Source organism: Acomys russatus, chromosome 6 (genome assembly GCF_903995435.1).
Source record: "Acomys russatus chromosome 6, mAcoRus1.1, whole genome shotgun sequence".
Lineage (NCBI taxonomy): Eukaryota > Metazoa > Chordata > Mammalia > Rodentia > Muridae > Acomys > Acomys russatus.
The window spans coordinates 79,459,805-79,477,740 of NC_067142.1; the positions used below are offsets into that span (position 1 = coordinate 79,459,805).

The window sequence follows — 17,936 nt, forward strand, 5'->3', positions numbered from 1 at the left end:
ATCATGTAACCAGTAGGTAAATATAGTAGCAACTGAACGACGAGCCCAAGGGTGATACGTTCTGCCCCAGTGCAGCACAACGTGTGCACGTGGACAGAAAGCAAGGGGACAGTTGTTCTGACTGGAAACCAGTTTGCGCTTATAAACAACAGGCTGTGTGAAGCCAGTTGCAGTCTAAAGCAAAGGGAGACCTGGACACACAGGGTAAGAGGAGTCAGTCGCATGCACTCAGCGGCATGCTGGGTCACCAGTGGTAGAAATAACATGCTAGAAGATGGCTCTGATCTGTAAGTCAGTGGCTGCTGGGTCCTCCCTCCATCACATGAGCCACTACTAGCAGAACATAGAGCTTATGTAACTATTGGCATTTGACACATTGTCATTATTTTATGACCATGAGGAAAGTAAGGGCAGAGTTGGGGTCTTTTAAGTTCTTATGTAGACTAAGCTAGAAAGTGGTTGACAGAAGAAACTTAAAAGGAAAAGAGGGAGAAATATGATTTCACATTAAAAAGAGTGCTTACGAGTGATTTCACATTTGTAAAAGTTACATATATATATATACACACACACACACACGCATTGATGTGTGCATTTGTATGTATATGTGCTCAAACCTTTTTAAACAAAGAGAAAAGAGAGCATCTGAATTAGGTTCCAGCTGGTCTAAGTCATTATGTGCATGGTGCTGGGAATTAGGGACTCCATCCACTGTTTCTGAAATGTTACAATCAAATGAGGTAATATAACGTAATGTAAGGTAATATAAAACCCCTCGTGCAGTTCCTAGTCCTGAGTGACCTGTGTAAACATGTCTCCTCCATACACTTCATCTTCAGCTCCTACCCTTACTGTCTCAGAGTTACATGGACTAGTGCATTTGAGCGAATCCTTTTCAAAGGTCTTCCACAAAAGCCGCTGCAGTTTTATAAGTAATGGAGAAACCAGCACTTACTGATGTGACACTGTGCTCTTCAAGTTTTCCTCATCTCAGAATCATCGATTAAGTTTTATAAATCTTAAAAATGTTGTAGAAAGGTTTTCATTTTCACCAAAGTGGTTTTGTTTAAAATATGTCTTTCATAGCTTGTTAGGAATTTTAGAATGGGAGCTTGATAATTTACGTGTGTTCCCCACCACCATGTTTCTGCATCTTTGGCAAGAGCAAGAACAAGATAGCTGTCCCTGTGTCTCCTGTCAGAGCCTGCAGCTGTGCTTTCCTCTCCAGCAAATGTCTCAGTGCTGCCCTTCCTGCCAGTGTTCTTGTAACTGTGGCTTAGATTTGAAGGTAGTGTGTAACCTAAGAGGAGACAGAAGGGGTGGGATTCAGGTGCCCAGCAGATGTTGAGATCTCATGGGTAAACTACCTCAGTCTATTCCCACATTACACAATAGAGCAAGCACCCAGCTAAACAGCTGACTCACCATGTGCACATGCATACTGTAGGAAAGTGTGAACTCACCATGAGCACATGCACACTGTAGGAAAATGTGAACTCACTGTGAGCACATGAGCACATGCACACTGTAAGAAAGTGTGAACTCACCATGAGCACATGCGCACTGTAGGAAGGTGTGAACTCACCATGAGCTCATGTGCACTGTAGGAAAGTGTGAACTCATCATGCACACATGCACATGTGTGAAATGTTCCCTACATTAAATACTGTTTAGGCTGAAAAGATTTAAATTTTATTTCAGTCTCTGCTCCTAAGTGTTTGGCTTTCAAAGGAAAAGGATATTTTGGACAAACCACAGTCTGTCTGCTGTCTTCACACCATGCTGTCCCTGCTGAGCAAGATGAAAGGTAGGAAACCAGTGCATTTTGTGGGCCAGTGCTCTCGAGGTTTCTACTTCAATGCTGAGAAACAGAATGTAGGGGTTGAAATGCTACACATGGACAGGAGGAGTCCTCTGAGCCGAAGGTGACTATGTGTGGAAAACATTTCAGTGCGGTGTGCAGTTAGGAGGTAGATCCTTTGAATACACAAGGAGCCGTGGACACAGTGCATTCTTCATGCACTGGGCAAAAGCTTGCTGCGCATTTGCAGTATGCATTCATATAAGACAGTGAAAGTCAGCCCTCAGAAGATGCAGTGTCACCAGAAAGTGGTCTTTGGGAGAGATAATATTTTGCCTATTTTGGTAGGAGAAATGGCTTGGAGATAAGGAATGTTCATTGATCTTCTAGAGAAGCCAGGTTCAATTCCCAGTACCCACATGGTGACTTCCAACTGTCTGTAACTCCAGTTCCAGATGGCCTTTCATATGGCCTCTGTGGGCACCAAACACACATGTGGTACACAGACATACATGCAGACCAAAACCGCATACACATAAAGTAAGTAATGACAATTTTATACCCCATACCCAATATTTCTTTTTCATAATGAAAATATTTCAAGTAAGAATTTGATATTGATTCAGAAAAAGCCTGACTAACTGTATAAAGACATGGAAGGTAAATGTGCGGAATAAAATCAGGTGCAGTGTCCTAGCGTTTCTATTGCTATGACAAAGATCAAAAGCAACATGGAGGAGGGGGTGATCTCTTCTTAAGCTTGCAGGTAATGGTCTGCCTGAGGGGCTCAGTGAACTTGATTGAGTTCTAGAGCAGCTGAAATGTAGACTGGAGGAGTGTAGTTTACTGGCTTGTTCTCCGTGCTCAGCCAGATACCTGCCTAGGGGTAGCACACCACCCACATCAGTCATTAGTCAAGAAAATGCTGCACAGGGCTGCATACATGTTGAGCTTATGGAGGCATTTTCTTAATTGAGGTTCCTTTCTCTCAGATGACTCTAGTTTGTGTCAAGTTAACAAAAACCTAGCTAGCATGCAATATTAATTTTCTAGTGCATTTAAAAATATGCAAGTACATATTTGAGGGATTTGGTTTAAGCATAAAGGATGAAGGACATACAGAACACACCCATGTTGACAGGGTAAGTTGTTATCTTTTCTTTTATTCTTGCCTCTTTAGTGGCCATCGATGAGACATGGGACTCTCAGTCTGTGTCCCCGTGGTGGCAGCAAATGCGCATGGCCTGTATCCAGTCGGAGAACAATGGAGCGGCCCTGTTGTCTGCACACGTTGGGCATTCCGTTGCTGCACAGATGTCTAACAATGCTACAGATAAGAAAGTAAGTGGGTCCCTGTGCAGCTTTGCTCTGTGCCTGTCCAGTTGGCTGATGGACACTTTTATGTCTTTGGGTAGATGGCTTGCAGTGTCCTGGAGCATGTAGAGTGTGGAATTTGTGAGGACTCTGAAGTAGCTTGTCATTGATGGCAATGCTTTCTTCACTAAGGGGTCAGGGGCAGACTAGACCCCTTCCTGGGTATTCAGTTCTGCCATCCCTTGATTGTCTCCACCTCTGCCTGGGTCAGGCAAACCAGCACTTTCTACTACACTTGCTGTATGGGTTTTCCCCTCTTCTCCTGAGGGCTCTTTTATATTAAGAAGAAAAGACTTGTTTCTCTTACATTTTATGGTAGGCTGAGTAGTTTTTCCTAGTGGGCTGTTGGGTTAACACCTGAGGGGGTCTCTAGCGATTTACTATAAACATTGTCAGTCCTGGAGGTTGTGGGCTAAATGTAACATTACCAGATCGAGGTGTTTACAGTGATAGAGTTGGCGGGTACATTGTATCAGCACCCTAAGCAGAGCAGCCCCTGCCAAAGGCCAGAAGAGGGTGAGGAGCATGCTGGTCATTACCACAGGACCTTCTCTAAATGTCCTGAGTCTTCCATCTCATCCAGTCAAGTATTAAATCTGGATAATTACTTCTCCATTGCTTTCATTTAAGTTAATGTTGATTTAGAGTCTATCATATGGCTGGGGGTGTGCTTGAGCAACTTAGGTGAGGCCTGGGTTTGATCCCCAAAACAACAGCGGAAACGGACACCTTTCCCAGAGTATAAGCAGCGTGTCATCTCTCAGTTCTCCCAGGCAGTTTTGGGTGCTGATGCAGAAGCCCTCACAGACTCCTGGGAAGCCCTTTCTCTTGACACTGAGTACTGGAAGCTGCTGCTGAGACAGCTGGAGGACTGCCTCATACTCCAGACTCTGCTGCACAGCAAGGTGAACCCACCCACCGCCAAAGGGTCATCTCCACAGACAGAGCCACTTCCAAGGCTTTCTGTTAAAAAGTTATTAGAAGGGGGAAAAGGTAAGCTGAATGCATCTGAGTGTTTGCAAATGTACACATATTAATTTGAATATTATTTACTTGTTGACGAAGTGGCCAGGGCTTGCTTTGCACTCATATTCCCTCTGCCTTAGTGAAGTGCTAGGAACATAGGTGCATTTATAATTACTTTCAGAGCAGCCCTAGGTTTTCAGTAGTGAAATGTGTACAAGACTCCCATCCTTGGATCTGCGTCCGTCCTTCTCTCTGGTCCCATCTCATGCACTCACAGACACTTGAGTCCTGCTCGTGTTCAAGACCCTAGCCGAGGGCCCTCCCAGAACCCGTTCTCAGGCAGCTTCCTCTTCTTCCTGTGTTATCTCCAGAGAGCCAGTAGCTTCATCCCTTCCTCTTTTTCTCCCCCTTTTTGTGCTTTTAATTTTTCCTTAAATATGCTTTATGTTTTATCACCACATAGTAGTCCTACATATATATGAGACATAGTGTGACATTTTAATACATTTATGCATCGTAAGCACAGTTCCACTGTGTAGATATTTGTCACTGTTTTGTGTCAGGAGCACTCAAAGTCCTCTCCACTGTCTTTTTTGAATAGACCATTTGTTGTTTAGATTCCCTGCTGTGCTATGAACCAGCAACTTACTTACCCTGCCCAGCTGCATCCTGGTACCCACTGCTGTCCTTCCACTCTCTACAGCCTCTGCGCCTATGAGAGCAGCTGTGTAGTTCTCACACATCAGTGAGAGCACACAGCAGTGGCTCACTTCTTCTCTGCCACATGACTGTCCACTGGCGTATAGCCATTCTGGTTCGGGACATGAAAAACTTCACTTTTAGTTTTCTTTGAGCGTTCAGTCTTCTTTCATAGTCCCTGTTAAGCACTTGATCCCAGATGCTGTTTCTACATTTATATATTCAAGTGCTTATAGATTTTTAAGATTTATCTCTTTATGCATGCGTGCATGTACGTGCAGGCACATCAACTTTGTATGTGCGCAAGGAGGGCAGAAGAGGGTGTCAGGTGTCAGGTGTTGCTAACCAATCTTCTCTTCCTTATAGGCTAGGTTGAAGCCAGCAAGACCCAGGCACCCCTCTGTATCTGCCTGCCTCAGAGATGGGCTTGCAGGGTGTCTAGGATGCCTAGCTTGTTACAGGGTGATGGGCTCCAGTCCTCATCGTTCTGTAGTACCGACTCTCAAACACTGCGCCATCCTACCAGCCCTGTGGGTGCTTACAGATTTTTAGTTACTTAACTTGCTTTCTCATTCTTTATGAGATTTGTAACAATTTTTAAATTGTAAATTTACTGTATACCTTGTTGTCACCTAAAGAAGGTTGAGGAACACTGTTTTAATATTAACCCAAGAAATATAGTGAGGGGCATAATTCTAGAGTAACCGTTATGAGGTAACTTAGAAGCCAGACATGAAGATCAGAGTGTTTTTACAGATGAGGATGAGTATACTATGAAGCATTGTTTTTCTGGGAAACTATTTGAATCAAAATAAGAGGTAAGCCAAGCGTGGTGGTGCACAGCTCAGTCCCAGCTGTCCTAGAAGCAGATGGGGTAAACATTTGAGCTGATAAATTTCAAACCAGCCAGAATGGACAACATAGCAAAACTTCATTAACACCCATACCCCTCTACCCCAGAAGACATGGAGACTGGGGTAAAAGTTAATGTTCATTATTTTTAAATGAATTATTTGTTTTAGGTAATAAACAATTTTTGAGATGTCATAAATGTTTTTAGCTTACACTTAGAATATTTTGAATCTTCTTGATGAGTAAAACCTATAAATTATTACTAACTTTTGCCCATAGATATTTTACCTAGTGAAGTTAGTTGTATATTAACTTTAATATGGGGTATGGGGAAGAGTGCTTGCTGCCAAGCATGAGATCCTGAGTTCAAATCTTCAGAACCTACATAAAGGCTAAGTGTGGCTGTACACACTTTAACTACCGTGCAGTGGGAGATAGTGACTGACTGGAGCTTGCTGCCAGCCTCACCTAGGCTCAATGAGAGACCCTGCCCCAAGTGAATAAGGCAGAGCAACATCCTCCCCTGATGTGTGCATGTGCATGTGTGTACAAGCACGTATACAAACATGTACGTATTATTTTGATGTAAAACAGAGTAACCTGGGGTAGACATTAGTTCCAGTGATAGAATGATTGTCTGGCACGCACAGAAGTGGTTCCCAGAACCTCATAAGCTGAGGATGGTAGCACACATCTCTTCATCACTCTAGAGGAGGAGGCAGTAACATCAGAAGTTCAAAGCCATTCTTCCTCAGTTTGATAATTTGAGGCCAGCCTGACACAAGACCCTTTCTCAAACAAACAAAACAAAGTCCTTTAAAACAGTAGTAATTCCTCCATCTATGTCTGGTATTATACTTTGAACTTATGGACCTGGGAAGTGTGTAGCATACAGTATTGACACATGTGCATTTATGTTTATTTAAGATTTTCTCAATGTACAAGTATGCCCCCAGATGGCAACCATCTTATTTGCCCTCCCAAGCTGTCAACCTCGTGGCTTTTTAGCATCCCCTTCAGTTCAGGTTCAGAAGTGAACCTGCCCGTATCTGTCCTAAGAGCGTGTCTGCCATATCCTGTATTTGGCTCCATTTAGCACGCTGTTGCTCATATTTACCAGATTTCATTTTCTTTCCTGTCTCAAACCTGTAGGTGGTGTTGCAGACAGTGTAGCCAAGTGGATATTTAAACAAGACCTCAGCCCTGAATTGTTGAAATGTGCCAACAAAGAAAGAGATGTAGAAAACCCAGATGAGCCCCAAGAAGGTATTGCCCGAAGTCTCCTTGAGGTGTCAGAGGTGGAGATAGACCTAGGAGCCGTACCAGGTGACACCCAATAATGAGCACCATGGAATCTGGGGTGGAGCGGTGGATGTAGCTGAGTTCTTCTCACCAAAGGATGTTGTGGCCCTCTTGTGTCTTCCAGACTTGCTCCATCTAGCCTATGAACAGTTCCCTTGTAGCCTTGAGCTGGACGTGCTGCATGCCCATTGCTGCTGGGAGTATGTTGTTCAGTGGAATAAAGACCCAGAGGTAAAAGTCTCCATCTGCTGATTGTGTCTGCACACTTGTCATACAGTCCAGGTTGTCCTGGAACTCGGGAAACATTTCCTTTTCACCTTGTGCCTGCATTAGAAACTGTGCTAGGTGCTTTTAACACATTGCTCTGTGTGTGTGTGTGTGTGTGCGCGCGCGCGCGCACACTGAGCATTGAACCTGTGGCCTTGTGTTTGGTAGGTATGCACTCCAACACTGAACTATATCCCCAACCCTTTTAAATTTACATCTGGAGACAGGGGCTAGTTAAGGTGCCCTCACTGGCCTTGACCTGTGGCCTTCCTGAGTAGTAAGCAGCGTGTACCACAGTGGCTGACTGTGTAATTAAGTGTCACTTTCTTACACCTTATTAATTCATTTAGATTTTAGGAATTATCTGCATTCCTTTTGTCATCGACTGGAAACCTATTGTGGTTAAGCTGAGACTGGCTGTGATTGACACTCTGCTGTGGGGACTCAGGGAGAGGTGATGGAGGAGCATGGGAAGGGGTCCCGTGCTGGGGCCATTTTTTGGTTAAGGTTAACTAAGGCAAGTCTATTATTTAAATCACTCTCAAAGTGTATTCTTTTAATATATAGTATCATTACATACTAAAGAGCCTTTCTGAGGAGGGAGGAAGGGCACTTTACTGTATCAGAGTGAGATAGTCACCTTTGGGATTTTTAAACAAGAATGCAGCCTGAGATAAAGACCTCAAAAAAGAATTTGAATTCAAGCGGAGTCTTTACAAGAATACTTATGAAGGAGGTTTGAGTAAAGCAGGTGACAAAGGTAATACTTACAAGATGCTTTTGTGTCTTGTTTCATCTTGGTATCAAGTCTTTCTTAAATGGTTGAGGTGGTGGGTAATAGATTTGGTGACCAGTGGTAGGTTAGCCTTTCAATTGGGATCCAAAGCAAAGCTTGGAGCCACTCCCTAGGGTGCTTCCAGAGCAAGTGCCCACAGGAAGGTCATGACTCTGTGTGCTAAGTGAGGCCTTATCAGAGTTGAGAGGCCAGCAAGACTAACTTTGGACAAGAGTTAGCCGTATACACAGTAGGGCTGTTTCTGGGCTATTCTTCTGATCCAAATATAAGAAAAATGGTGAGGCAGGCATGGTGGTGCATGCCTTTAATACCAGCACTCGGGAGGCAGAGGCAGGTGGATTGTTGTGAGGCCAGCCTGATCTACAAAGGCTACACAGAGGAACCCTGTCTTGAAAAACCAAAAAATAAAAAAGTAAAAAATAAAAATACTAGAACCAACCATCAGGCACCAGGCTGGCTTTAGGAACTTTACCCTTTTTTTTTTTTAACCAAGATTACAAATACTGTTAGGTCAGTGCCCCATTTCACACAGAAATGCAGGAAGAAATAAAGCCCTAAAGCACACATCTTCAAGTAAGGAGAGAACCTGTGTTCCATACTAGACTGGTAACAGTACAGAGCACTGTGTTAAGAGAAAGGAAGCAGCACAGCGTTTGGTTCTGGCTCACACAGTTGGCATAACCACCTTTGTACCGTTCCCACTCCTTACATTATCCTAGTGGCCGCATACAGCAGGCTTGACCTTTGGAAGCATCCTTGGGCCATTGTCTTAATTTCCCCTAAACGGAACATCCTACCATGGTAATCATCTTGAAGCAGTAGAGAAAGTACCGTGCATAACACCCAGTGTCCCCGTTAGTGCAACCATTGGCTTCTATTAGGATGACTTGAGTACTGGCTGGCTGTCTTGTTTGTGTGGCTTTCTTTTTAGCTATTTATCTATTTTGCTCATCACACCCCATCCGAACTTCACTACACACACACATAACACACAGGCAAACACACTGACGCACATATACCACATGCACTCACGCATGTACATACCCCTACCTTTAATTTTAAATTGAATTTTTAAAAAGAATTTCTAGTATCAACAAGTGTGGGGGCAGTAGTGATGGGAGGGCTTCAGAGGGTTTAGCAGACACCTGGAAGATTTTGTAAAATTACATGCTGTTACTTGAATTTGAGCGTGTCAGCCTTGTGATTACACAGATTGCTTTGAAGCCTCCACTGTGATGTTTCCCGCTGTCTTGCTGTAGTTCTTCTGTACTTAGCATTTGCTTCTGACACTCTCTGATCTGTTTGCTTTCATATTTATTGTCTGCAGTTGGTCTTTGCTACTTTTGGGGCTCTTTTTTTCTACTCTTTATCTCTCTAGCTTTACCCCCTAATACTAGATAGGAGAGAGACAAAGAGAGAGGGTAGAGAGAGAGATCTTTGAATCTAATTTCTTTCCTTTTGCTTCTTCTTTGACCATAGCTACTAATGAACCACAACCAACTGTAAAATGGCTTGCTATTTTACAACAGTACCCAGTTCTCTTAACTCCTGGCCAGCCCTCTTTCCATTCTCCAGCCTGGTCCCTTCAAATGTTTCTCCCAACCTTTCCTCCCTCAGTTCTCCAATAGTTCCTTAAACAGTCCCTTCTCCCAATTTTCCCAGTACTATAGCTCCAAACTATGACATCTGTTGTAGCTTCAACTTCTCCTGGGTCAGCTGTCTCCTTTCAGTATTTTCTTCATCTCTTCTCACTCTGCTAGCGCCCCCCTCCCCCTGCTCTTTTATATCCTATCCTGTTCCCAGATCCAAGAGACAACCAACACTGAAGATCATAGGGTCAAGCAGTTCTAACAGCTAAGAATTCTTAAAGAGCCAGCTGTCTAGCAACTTGGAATCTTTTAAAGGGCTGGGCACACAAAATAAGTCACACTATGTTTGTCTAGCTCTCTTATTAGACTCTAAGCTCAGTGAAGACAAAGATCTGGGTCCATTTTAGTTTTGTATAGTATTCCTGGGGCCTTAAGTAGGATTGGTGCATAGTAGATGCTCCAAATAGGTTGCATAATGATTGTTTGCAAAAGGAAACTTGATTTTCACACCTGTGAAATTCAATTATTGCCTGAAAAGAATAATTGTGTGGAAGGTGCTTAAATCTCCCTGTCATCATATCTGGGTGTGTCTAGAAATTAATCATTAATTAGATAATGAGATGATTGATGTTATCTTAACAAAAGTTATTTCTTACCTAATGCACAGAGTTTCTTTGGTTTATCTTTTCTTCCTGCTCCCCCTTCTACTCTCCCTGCCTCTCCTTCTTGTTTGAGTCAGCTTAGCCTGGACCTCCATCTGTAGCCCACATGGGCTGGATTTCATGGTCCTTCTGCTTCTGTCTGTCTGGTACTTGTTTGTTTGTTTGTTTTTGAGATAGAGCCTCACTATGTAACCCTGAGTGTCCTGGAACTCACTGTGTAGAGCAGGCTGCCTCAACTTCACAGAGACCCACCTGCCTCTGCCTCCCAAGTGCTGCGATTGCAGGTGTGCACTACCCTGCCCAGCAGCTGCTGTTGTTCCTGCACCTGCTCCTCCTCCTCTTCTTCCTCCTTCATGTATATATGTGCATTATGTGCATGCCCAGTGCCCTTGGAGATTCAAAGAGGGTGCTGGATCCCCTACAAGAATTTGGGTTATGGGTAACTAAACCATCATGTGGGTCCTCTGCAAGAGCAACAAGTGCTCTTCACCACTGAACTCTTTCCAGCCCCTTTGCCAAATTCTTAGATAGCTTGATGTGGATCTTTAGTAAGAAGTCTCCAGCAGGAGCTGGAGAGACAGCTCGGTGGTTAAGGTTGCTTGGTGCTCGTAAGAGGACCTGAGTTTAGTTCTTCTTAGCACCCTAGTCTGGATGTTCACAAGCACCTATACCTCTAAGCTCTCTCGCCTCCACAAGCCTCCTCTCACACACAGTACTCCCTCACCACAGACACACACACATAAATACACATCTAACTTGAAAAAAAAGGTTTTCATTGATGTGAAATAACCATTATCTTCTCTCTCTTCTGTCTAAGGAAGCACGCTTTTTGGTTAGGTCCATAGAACACTTGAAGCACATTCTTAATGCACATGTTCAAAATGGTGAGTAGCAGCGCTTAAGCCCTCCTGAGCCCCTGCCGTAGTAGGATGGGATTTGTCAGGTTTACATCCTCCACTACATCTCACTGTGCATTACTGTGTGCAAAGTCTCCTTCTGAGACCATGGAGCTACTACTACTGATTGCCAGCTGCTTTGCGTGTGAATAAAAGCATAGGTTTTGCTGTTGTTTGCTTATGTGAGTCTTTTCTTTAACTGTTTTTAATTTTCAAGTACTTGGAAGTGAAGAGGCAGGTGTTTTCTTTTCTTTTCTTTTTTTTCTTTCTTTCTTTCTTTTTTTTTTCTGTCCTTCCTGCAGTAAGGTCTCATGTTGCCCAGGCCACCCTTGAACTCCTGATTCTCCCAAAGGCTGGCATTACAGGCATGAGCCACCATATCTGGCTACTTTGATATATTTTAATATTTTATTATTGTAATACTTTATGTAAGAATTAAGCTGCTCTTAACAGTTTGTGTGTGTCTTTTTTGTTGTGAATTTCTGAGATATTCTGGGGCCCAGTAGGTACAGTGTTAGCAGATACTTCCCAGTAGGTTTTCCCAAATTCCTGTCCCAGTCTGTGTGTGCTTTGTTTGTTTCACACACTCACCAAAGCTAGAGAACCAGGAGTGCAGGCCAGCAGCAGAGCCTAGCTGAGCGTGTATGAGCCCCTGCTCCACCCCAGTATAACACCCAAGCAAACATCTTAGACCTTTCTGGGGATGTGCTGTCATCTTTTCCTTTAGCTTATGATACTGATTTTATACTGTCTATAGGCATACTCTTCTGTTCCCTTATGCATTTTTTAAAAGTGAAAACTCTGAATAAGATGCAAGAATTCACTTTTATTAAAAAGGAAAATTCTGCATAAGAGGCAAGAAAAAACATAGAGTCCACATGACTTTGTAAGCCTGGGGAAGAGAGTTGTATGTCTGATGAAGTGCATCTAGAGCATTCTGTGGATGTTTCATTTCATTTGCTGCACAGGTATCGCGCTGATGATGTGGAATACGTTCTTGGTTAAAAGGTTTTCTGCTGCTGCCTACTTAATGGATAAGGTGAGGTGGTTTTAATTTTCACATACTGATGTCTTAGTTTAGTTCCCTTGATTGCTTGAAATTAGAAAGATTCCTTACACTGGGGTAAGGTAGACTGGGTTTCTGGTTGTCATACTCCGTCTTACTCCTGCTCAGTTAAGTGTACTTCCCAGAAATAACTTCTTAAATTGCATGTGTACATATATGTGTGTGTGTTATTCAAATATATACACATGTATTTATACATATATATTTGAGATTATAATATAATTATGTCATTAGCCTCCTTTCCTTTCTTCCTCATATGTACACCCCTGCCTTACTCTCTTTCAAATTTATGACCACTTTTTCTTTTATTGTTATTACATATATAACACATATGCTTCTAAACATATAAATATAACCTGCTCTGTCTATATAATATTATTATTATGTATGTATATGTTTTCAGGGCTGACCATTTGTTATTGAATAACCAATCGGTGTGCTCTTTCCTAGGGAAGACTGTTTCTCCCACTCTCAGCACCCCCTAGTTGCCTGTAGTTCTTTGTCTATGCCTTCAGCCTCATGAGCTTTCCCTCTTCCATGTTAGCAAGTCCGTTGGTGCATCCTTGGTCAGCTCATATTTAGACAGTAGTGTTGGTGACACTTCATAAGGTGTAGCTTTTCTGATGTTTCTAGGAGAAACAATGGCACAGCAAGCTCCCTGTTGCCTTGGCTCTTAGAGCCCTGCAGCCCTCTCGTGTACAGCAAACTCTGAGTCTTGGGTGACTGAGTCAGTTGGGACTGTGCTCTGCGTTTTGACTGGTTGTAGTTTTCTGTCTGTTGCAATGAGAAGTTTCCTTGATGAGAAGTGAATCTGTGAGTGTAAGGACAAACATTTAGGATGTATTTAGTGACTATGCTGGGTTATGACTTTACTATCTCCAGTTAGTTGCTAGGTTTCCAGAACCAGAGTGAGTTCCCTCTTGTGGGGTGGGACTTACGTCCAATTAGAGAGCTGTTGGTTACTGACAAGGTCCGTGTGCCACTAATGCACCCTCTGGGTAATCATTCCATGCTAATTGTTATTATGCCTCATAGGAATCACAGCTGGGAAGGAGTGCTGGTTCCTTTTCTCCTTTGGAAGATTGCATAGTGCTAATCCTCAGGGAGGAGTCATTCAGGTCACTTCCAGCTTAGGGGCCCCTGAGCCCTGTTTCTGAAGTGTGTGGCATGCATGTGTGTGTATGTGTGTGTTACAGGTATTTTTAGGTAAATAGTTAATAGTATGATTCCTTACAACCTTTCCAGATACCTTTAACTGTTGTTTCACCCTCCTCCCTCTTCTCTGTTCTCTCTTCCTTGTTCTCTAACCGGAGCTCCCTGTTTTTCCCATCTCCCAGATCAGATGCCTGTGCTCTGCTATTTCTTCGCTATTTCTCCTCTGCTCCCCCGACACTCCAGTCTCCATCATCCCGTTTTATTTTCTTGATTTCTGTAGTTACACAAGGATATGGACTCACATCTGAAGATTAGAGCCTCAGATGAGAGAAAACACACAACATTTTTCTTCCTAAATCTAGGTTGCTGCACTCAATATGTTTTCTAGTTCCCTCTGTTTACTTGCAAAGTTCATGGTTTTATTTTTTATTACATCTGAATAGTATTCCATATTGTATATGTACCAATTAATTTTTCACTATGTATTGATCAGTTGTAGGACATAAACTGTTTCCATTTCCTAGTTATTGTGAGTAGAGCATGGTTGGGTAAGTAGGATGTGTGCCAAAGAGTGGAATAGTTGAGTCATATGGTAGATTTATTTCTAGCTTTTTGAGTATTGTCTACTGTGGTTTCTGAGTGGCTGGACCATTTTGCAATCCCACTAACAGTGATTGAGGGTTCCCTCTTTTCCACAGCACCTTTAGTTGTCAGCTGTATTTTGCTATTCTGACTGGGGTATGATGAAATCTCAGAGTTGTTTTGATTGACATTTCTCTAATTGCAAGAGTCCATGAGTGTGCGTGCGTGTGTGCGTGCATGTGTGCATGTGTGTGTGTGTGTGTGTGTGTGTGTGTTAATTCTTAGCTATTTTTTATTTCTTATTTTGAGAGCTCTGTTTGGACCTCAGGCCCATGTTTTTGAATAGGTAATTGTTTTTCACTCAGCATTTTAATAACAGAAAGGGCCAGAAAACAGACTAGGGAATAAGCCATATGTGCAAAAGCTCTAGAGCAGCTGGCTGTCTCAAGTAAGGAATCAGGTACCTTTTATGTAAATTACAAATGTACAGAAAAATATCTCTAAGAAATATGTAATAGGGTTAAATGCATTTCTGGTGTTTGTGCTAAACTTATCCATGAAGCATTGCCTGTCGTTCCTGGATCCTATAAAGTGGTGGTGTTATCAAAGCACACATTCTTGACAGTTGTTTTTTTCCTTTTTTATTTTTAGTTTTTTTTTAAAACTCTTAGTGATTCTCCTGCCTCAGCTCCCAAGTGATTCAATTACAGGTGCACACCACCACACCTGACTACAAAATCTTAACACTTTGATAATATCTCCTAGGATGTGATGTATCAGGAGATAACAAAAGCAGAAAGAGAGTACTGCATAAGAAAATAGTCACTGTCAATTTCCCTTTCTAGATTGGCAGTGTCCTGGATTTAGAGACTTGGAAGTTCTTTCATGTGACAGGGACGTGGCTATAGGGAAATAAGAAGTTGGGCATGAAGAAAACACCTTTGCAGGCAGTGGTTTGGGATTTTCTAGTTTGTGACCCACTTAGCACAGTGTTTTCTTAGCATTTGTGGTAAAAGCTCAGCAGTAAAGAAGCTGTTGCTCAATACTGAAGACATCGGGCCATTTTCAGTAGTGAAGTTGCCTGCTCAGGAATTCTGGCAGCATTATGGGATGTCCCACAGTTGGGCTGGACTGAGCCTGCTGTCCAAGTCTGGTACAGCAATTAATCTCAGGTAATGAGGTAATGTTTTTCAGTCTCAGCTCTACTGTCCTCTGTGAACTATCAGGTAACTTTCCTGAAGGTGGACCTTCCACCTCCCGCTTAGCCTGTAGACACACTTCAGGAAGTCCTCATGGGATCAAGGAAGTCCTTTTTAGCTGGAGTAGAATTCTTGTCTGTTCTGGTATTTTCTGAGTAACCATTTAAAACTATTTTACCCACAAAGTTCTTAGGTGTTCTTTACTAGTTTTCAGACTGTACAAACAGAGCTGGATTTTCCGAAGCCTCTGTTGCCTCCTTCCGCTCTTCTGTCCGTCTGTCTTGTCATCCTTCAGCCTCCCCACCCCTTGCTTCCTTTCTGACAGTCCTACATTGGCTGGCTTTGAAATTTCAAATTCAAGATCTTCTTTCCTCTGCTCTCGTGGGCTGGGATTTGAGCCATGTACCACTCTATCATGCCTTTCAAGAACTTTCTCTTATTCAAAAATATACAATTTCCTAGTGGAGGAGGATTTTTATTATATGTATTTATTTCACTTTATGTGCATGAATATTTTGCCTGCATGCATGTATGTGCATAATGTATACACCTGCTGAAGCCCTAAATGCTTGTGAGTCACTGTGTGGATGCAGGAAATGGAACTGGGTCCTCTGCTAGAGCGACAAGTGCTCTTAACTGCTGGGGCATCTCTCCAGCGCAGGGAGATGTGTGTGTGTGTGTGTGTGTGTGTGTGTGTGTGTATCATAATTATTCATGAGTTCAGTGTGATTGTGTGTGTGTGTTACAATTTTTGAGTCCTCTTAGAAAAGAAAAATGCCCTTATTGTTGGTACTAGCCAATAGTTAATTACTGGCATGTGCACTTATAACTGTAATTCTGGTTCCTTTTAATTTTCTGTACCATTCTAATGCCTTTAGTTTAAATTGCTAACTATTACATTTTCTGTCCATTCAGGTTGGAAAGTCTCCAAAGGATAGGCTATGCCGAAGGGTGAGTCTTGTCGTAACCTACACTCTACATACTGACTGACTGTAGGAGTAAACTTTGATTTTTACTGTTGAGGTGATGTATCTGGAGATAACAAAACAGAAAGAGATACTGCATTAAGGAAATAGCTGTGATCTACGGTCTCCATCAGTTTCCTGCCTAGATTGGCGGCTAGCATGTCTAATTCTTAAGGTTCGTTTAGTTTTGGACTCTAGACTGGAGGCAGCATATTGCCATATCTGCCTGGCTGTACTGTGCTCCAAAGTCTCTCAGTGGACATGCCTGACCTCAGCTGCAGGCAGGCTCGCATGAAGGGTGGATCCTGTCAACTCAGCTCTCATAACCACTGACCTCAAAGGAGACCCTGACCCATGGAGGCTGCTGACCAGGAGTGTCGCTCTTCCTCAGACTGTGACTAAATCGTTCTTCCTAAATGTCTCAAGTGTTGAGACACATAAATCTCAGTGATAAGCCCTTATTCCCCCACTCACCACAGCTGAAGACTGCTGGTGTGTTCTTCAGATGGTTGTGTGACTGGAATTAAGCACACACACACTCTGATGACATACTTCAAGGACGTGAAAAGTTGGTTGCTTGGTGACTTTCAAAAGATGGTACAGAGATACAGTGGCCTCTCACATCGACCTGTTGAGGGTGTCAATGAGAACCATTCCTTGAAAAATGTGAATCTAGTATTTGGTTATCAAATGGGGGATTCTAGTTTTATTCAGAGAATTCTGTTCAGTGCCTTCAAAATGCTATGAAACCGGCAGCCCAGGCTGTTACTTTAGTGATTTCCTGGTTGAACTTGCTATGTGTGTCTTACCATATTTCATGGTTAGTTGGATAGCAAATTTCTGCCAAGTTGAAAACTCTTTTTTCTTTCCTTTTCTTTTTCTTTCTTTCTTTCTTTTTTTTTTTTTTTAAGACTGATTGAGCTGGGCATGGTGGTGCACACCTTTAATCCCAGCACTTGGGAGGCAGAGGCAGGCAGACTGTTGTGAGTTCAAGGCCAGCCTGGTTTACAAATCGAGTCCAGGTCAGCCAGGGCTATTACACAGAGAAACCCGGTGTCAAAAAAAAAAAAGATTGATTGATTATGTATACAGTGCTCTGCCTGCATGTACACCTGCAGGCCAGAAAAAGGCATCAGATTATATTATAGATGGTTGTGAACCACCATGTAGTTGCTGGGAATTGAACTCAGGACCTCTGGAATAGCAGTCAGTGCTCTTAACCTCTGAGCTATCTCTCCAGCCCAAAAAATCTGTCTTTACAGTGCACAGACACAAAATGTTACTGTCTTCCCTCCTGCCCTTGTTGCTAGAGACTTAATTCAGAGTCTTATATAAGCTGAGTGTACTCTGCCCTCAGAACATGAACTTTTAAGATTGCTAAATGCTAATATCAAGCTGATTGACTCTACCAACCTCAGTGGGGGGAACTTAAAATATGTAATGACTTCAGGTTGTATTCAATGCAGAAAGTCAGTCATATAGGCATGCTAAGATCTATTGTTTTCTGATAGTACAGTAGTTTTGTTGCAGGGACTTACTGTTTCCTTTTTGAAAACAGGATGTGGGGATGAGTGACACAGCAATGACATCCTTCCTTGGTTCCTGCCTGGATCTTCTTCAGACATCACTGGAGGTAAAAGAGGTGCATGCTAGCCAGGCATGGTGGTACATGCCTGTAACCCCCTCTTGGAAAGCTGAGCTAGAAGGACTGAAGCCAGCGCCATGCAGTGAGACCACATACACATAACACACTTCTCCCCTGACC

General features: G+C 42.8%; 1 protein-coding gene across 2 annotated transcripts in view; it reads left to right on the forward strand.

Moving 5' to 3' along the window:
• The window catches only part of Rab3gap2 (RAB3 GTPase activating non-catalytic protein subunit 2), an 88,707-nt gene that overhangs the window by 63,592 nt on the left and 7,179 nt on the right, over positions 1-17,936 (forward strand). Inside the window, exons 22-30 of one of the 2 annotated variants that reach the window (XM_051148088.1) lie at positions 1,702-1,807; positions 2,982-3,142; positions 3,940-4,168; positions 6,845-7,018; positions 7,119-7,225; positions 11,126-11,192; positions 12,173-12,243; positions 16,122-16,157; positions 17,730-17,804. In XM_051148088.1, coding sequence (XP_051004045.1) covers positions 1,702-1,807; positions 2,982-3,142; positions 3,940-4,168; positions 6,845-7,018; positions 7,119-7,225; positions 11,126-11,192; positions 12,173-12,243; positions 16,122-16,157; positions 17,730-17,804 — 1,026 coding nt within the window. The remainder of the gene's footprint in view (positions 1-1,701; positions 1,808-2,981; positions 3,143-3,939; positions 4,169-6,844; positions 7,019-7,118; positions 7,226-11,125; positions 11,193-12,172; positions 12,244-16,121; positions 16,158-17,729; positions 17,805-17,936) is intronic. The other variant, XM_051148087.1, reaches the window with a different exon arrangement.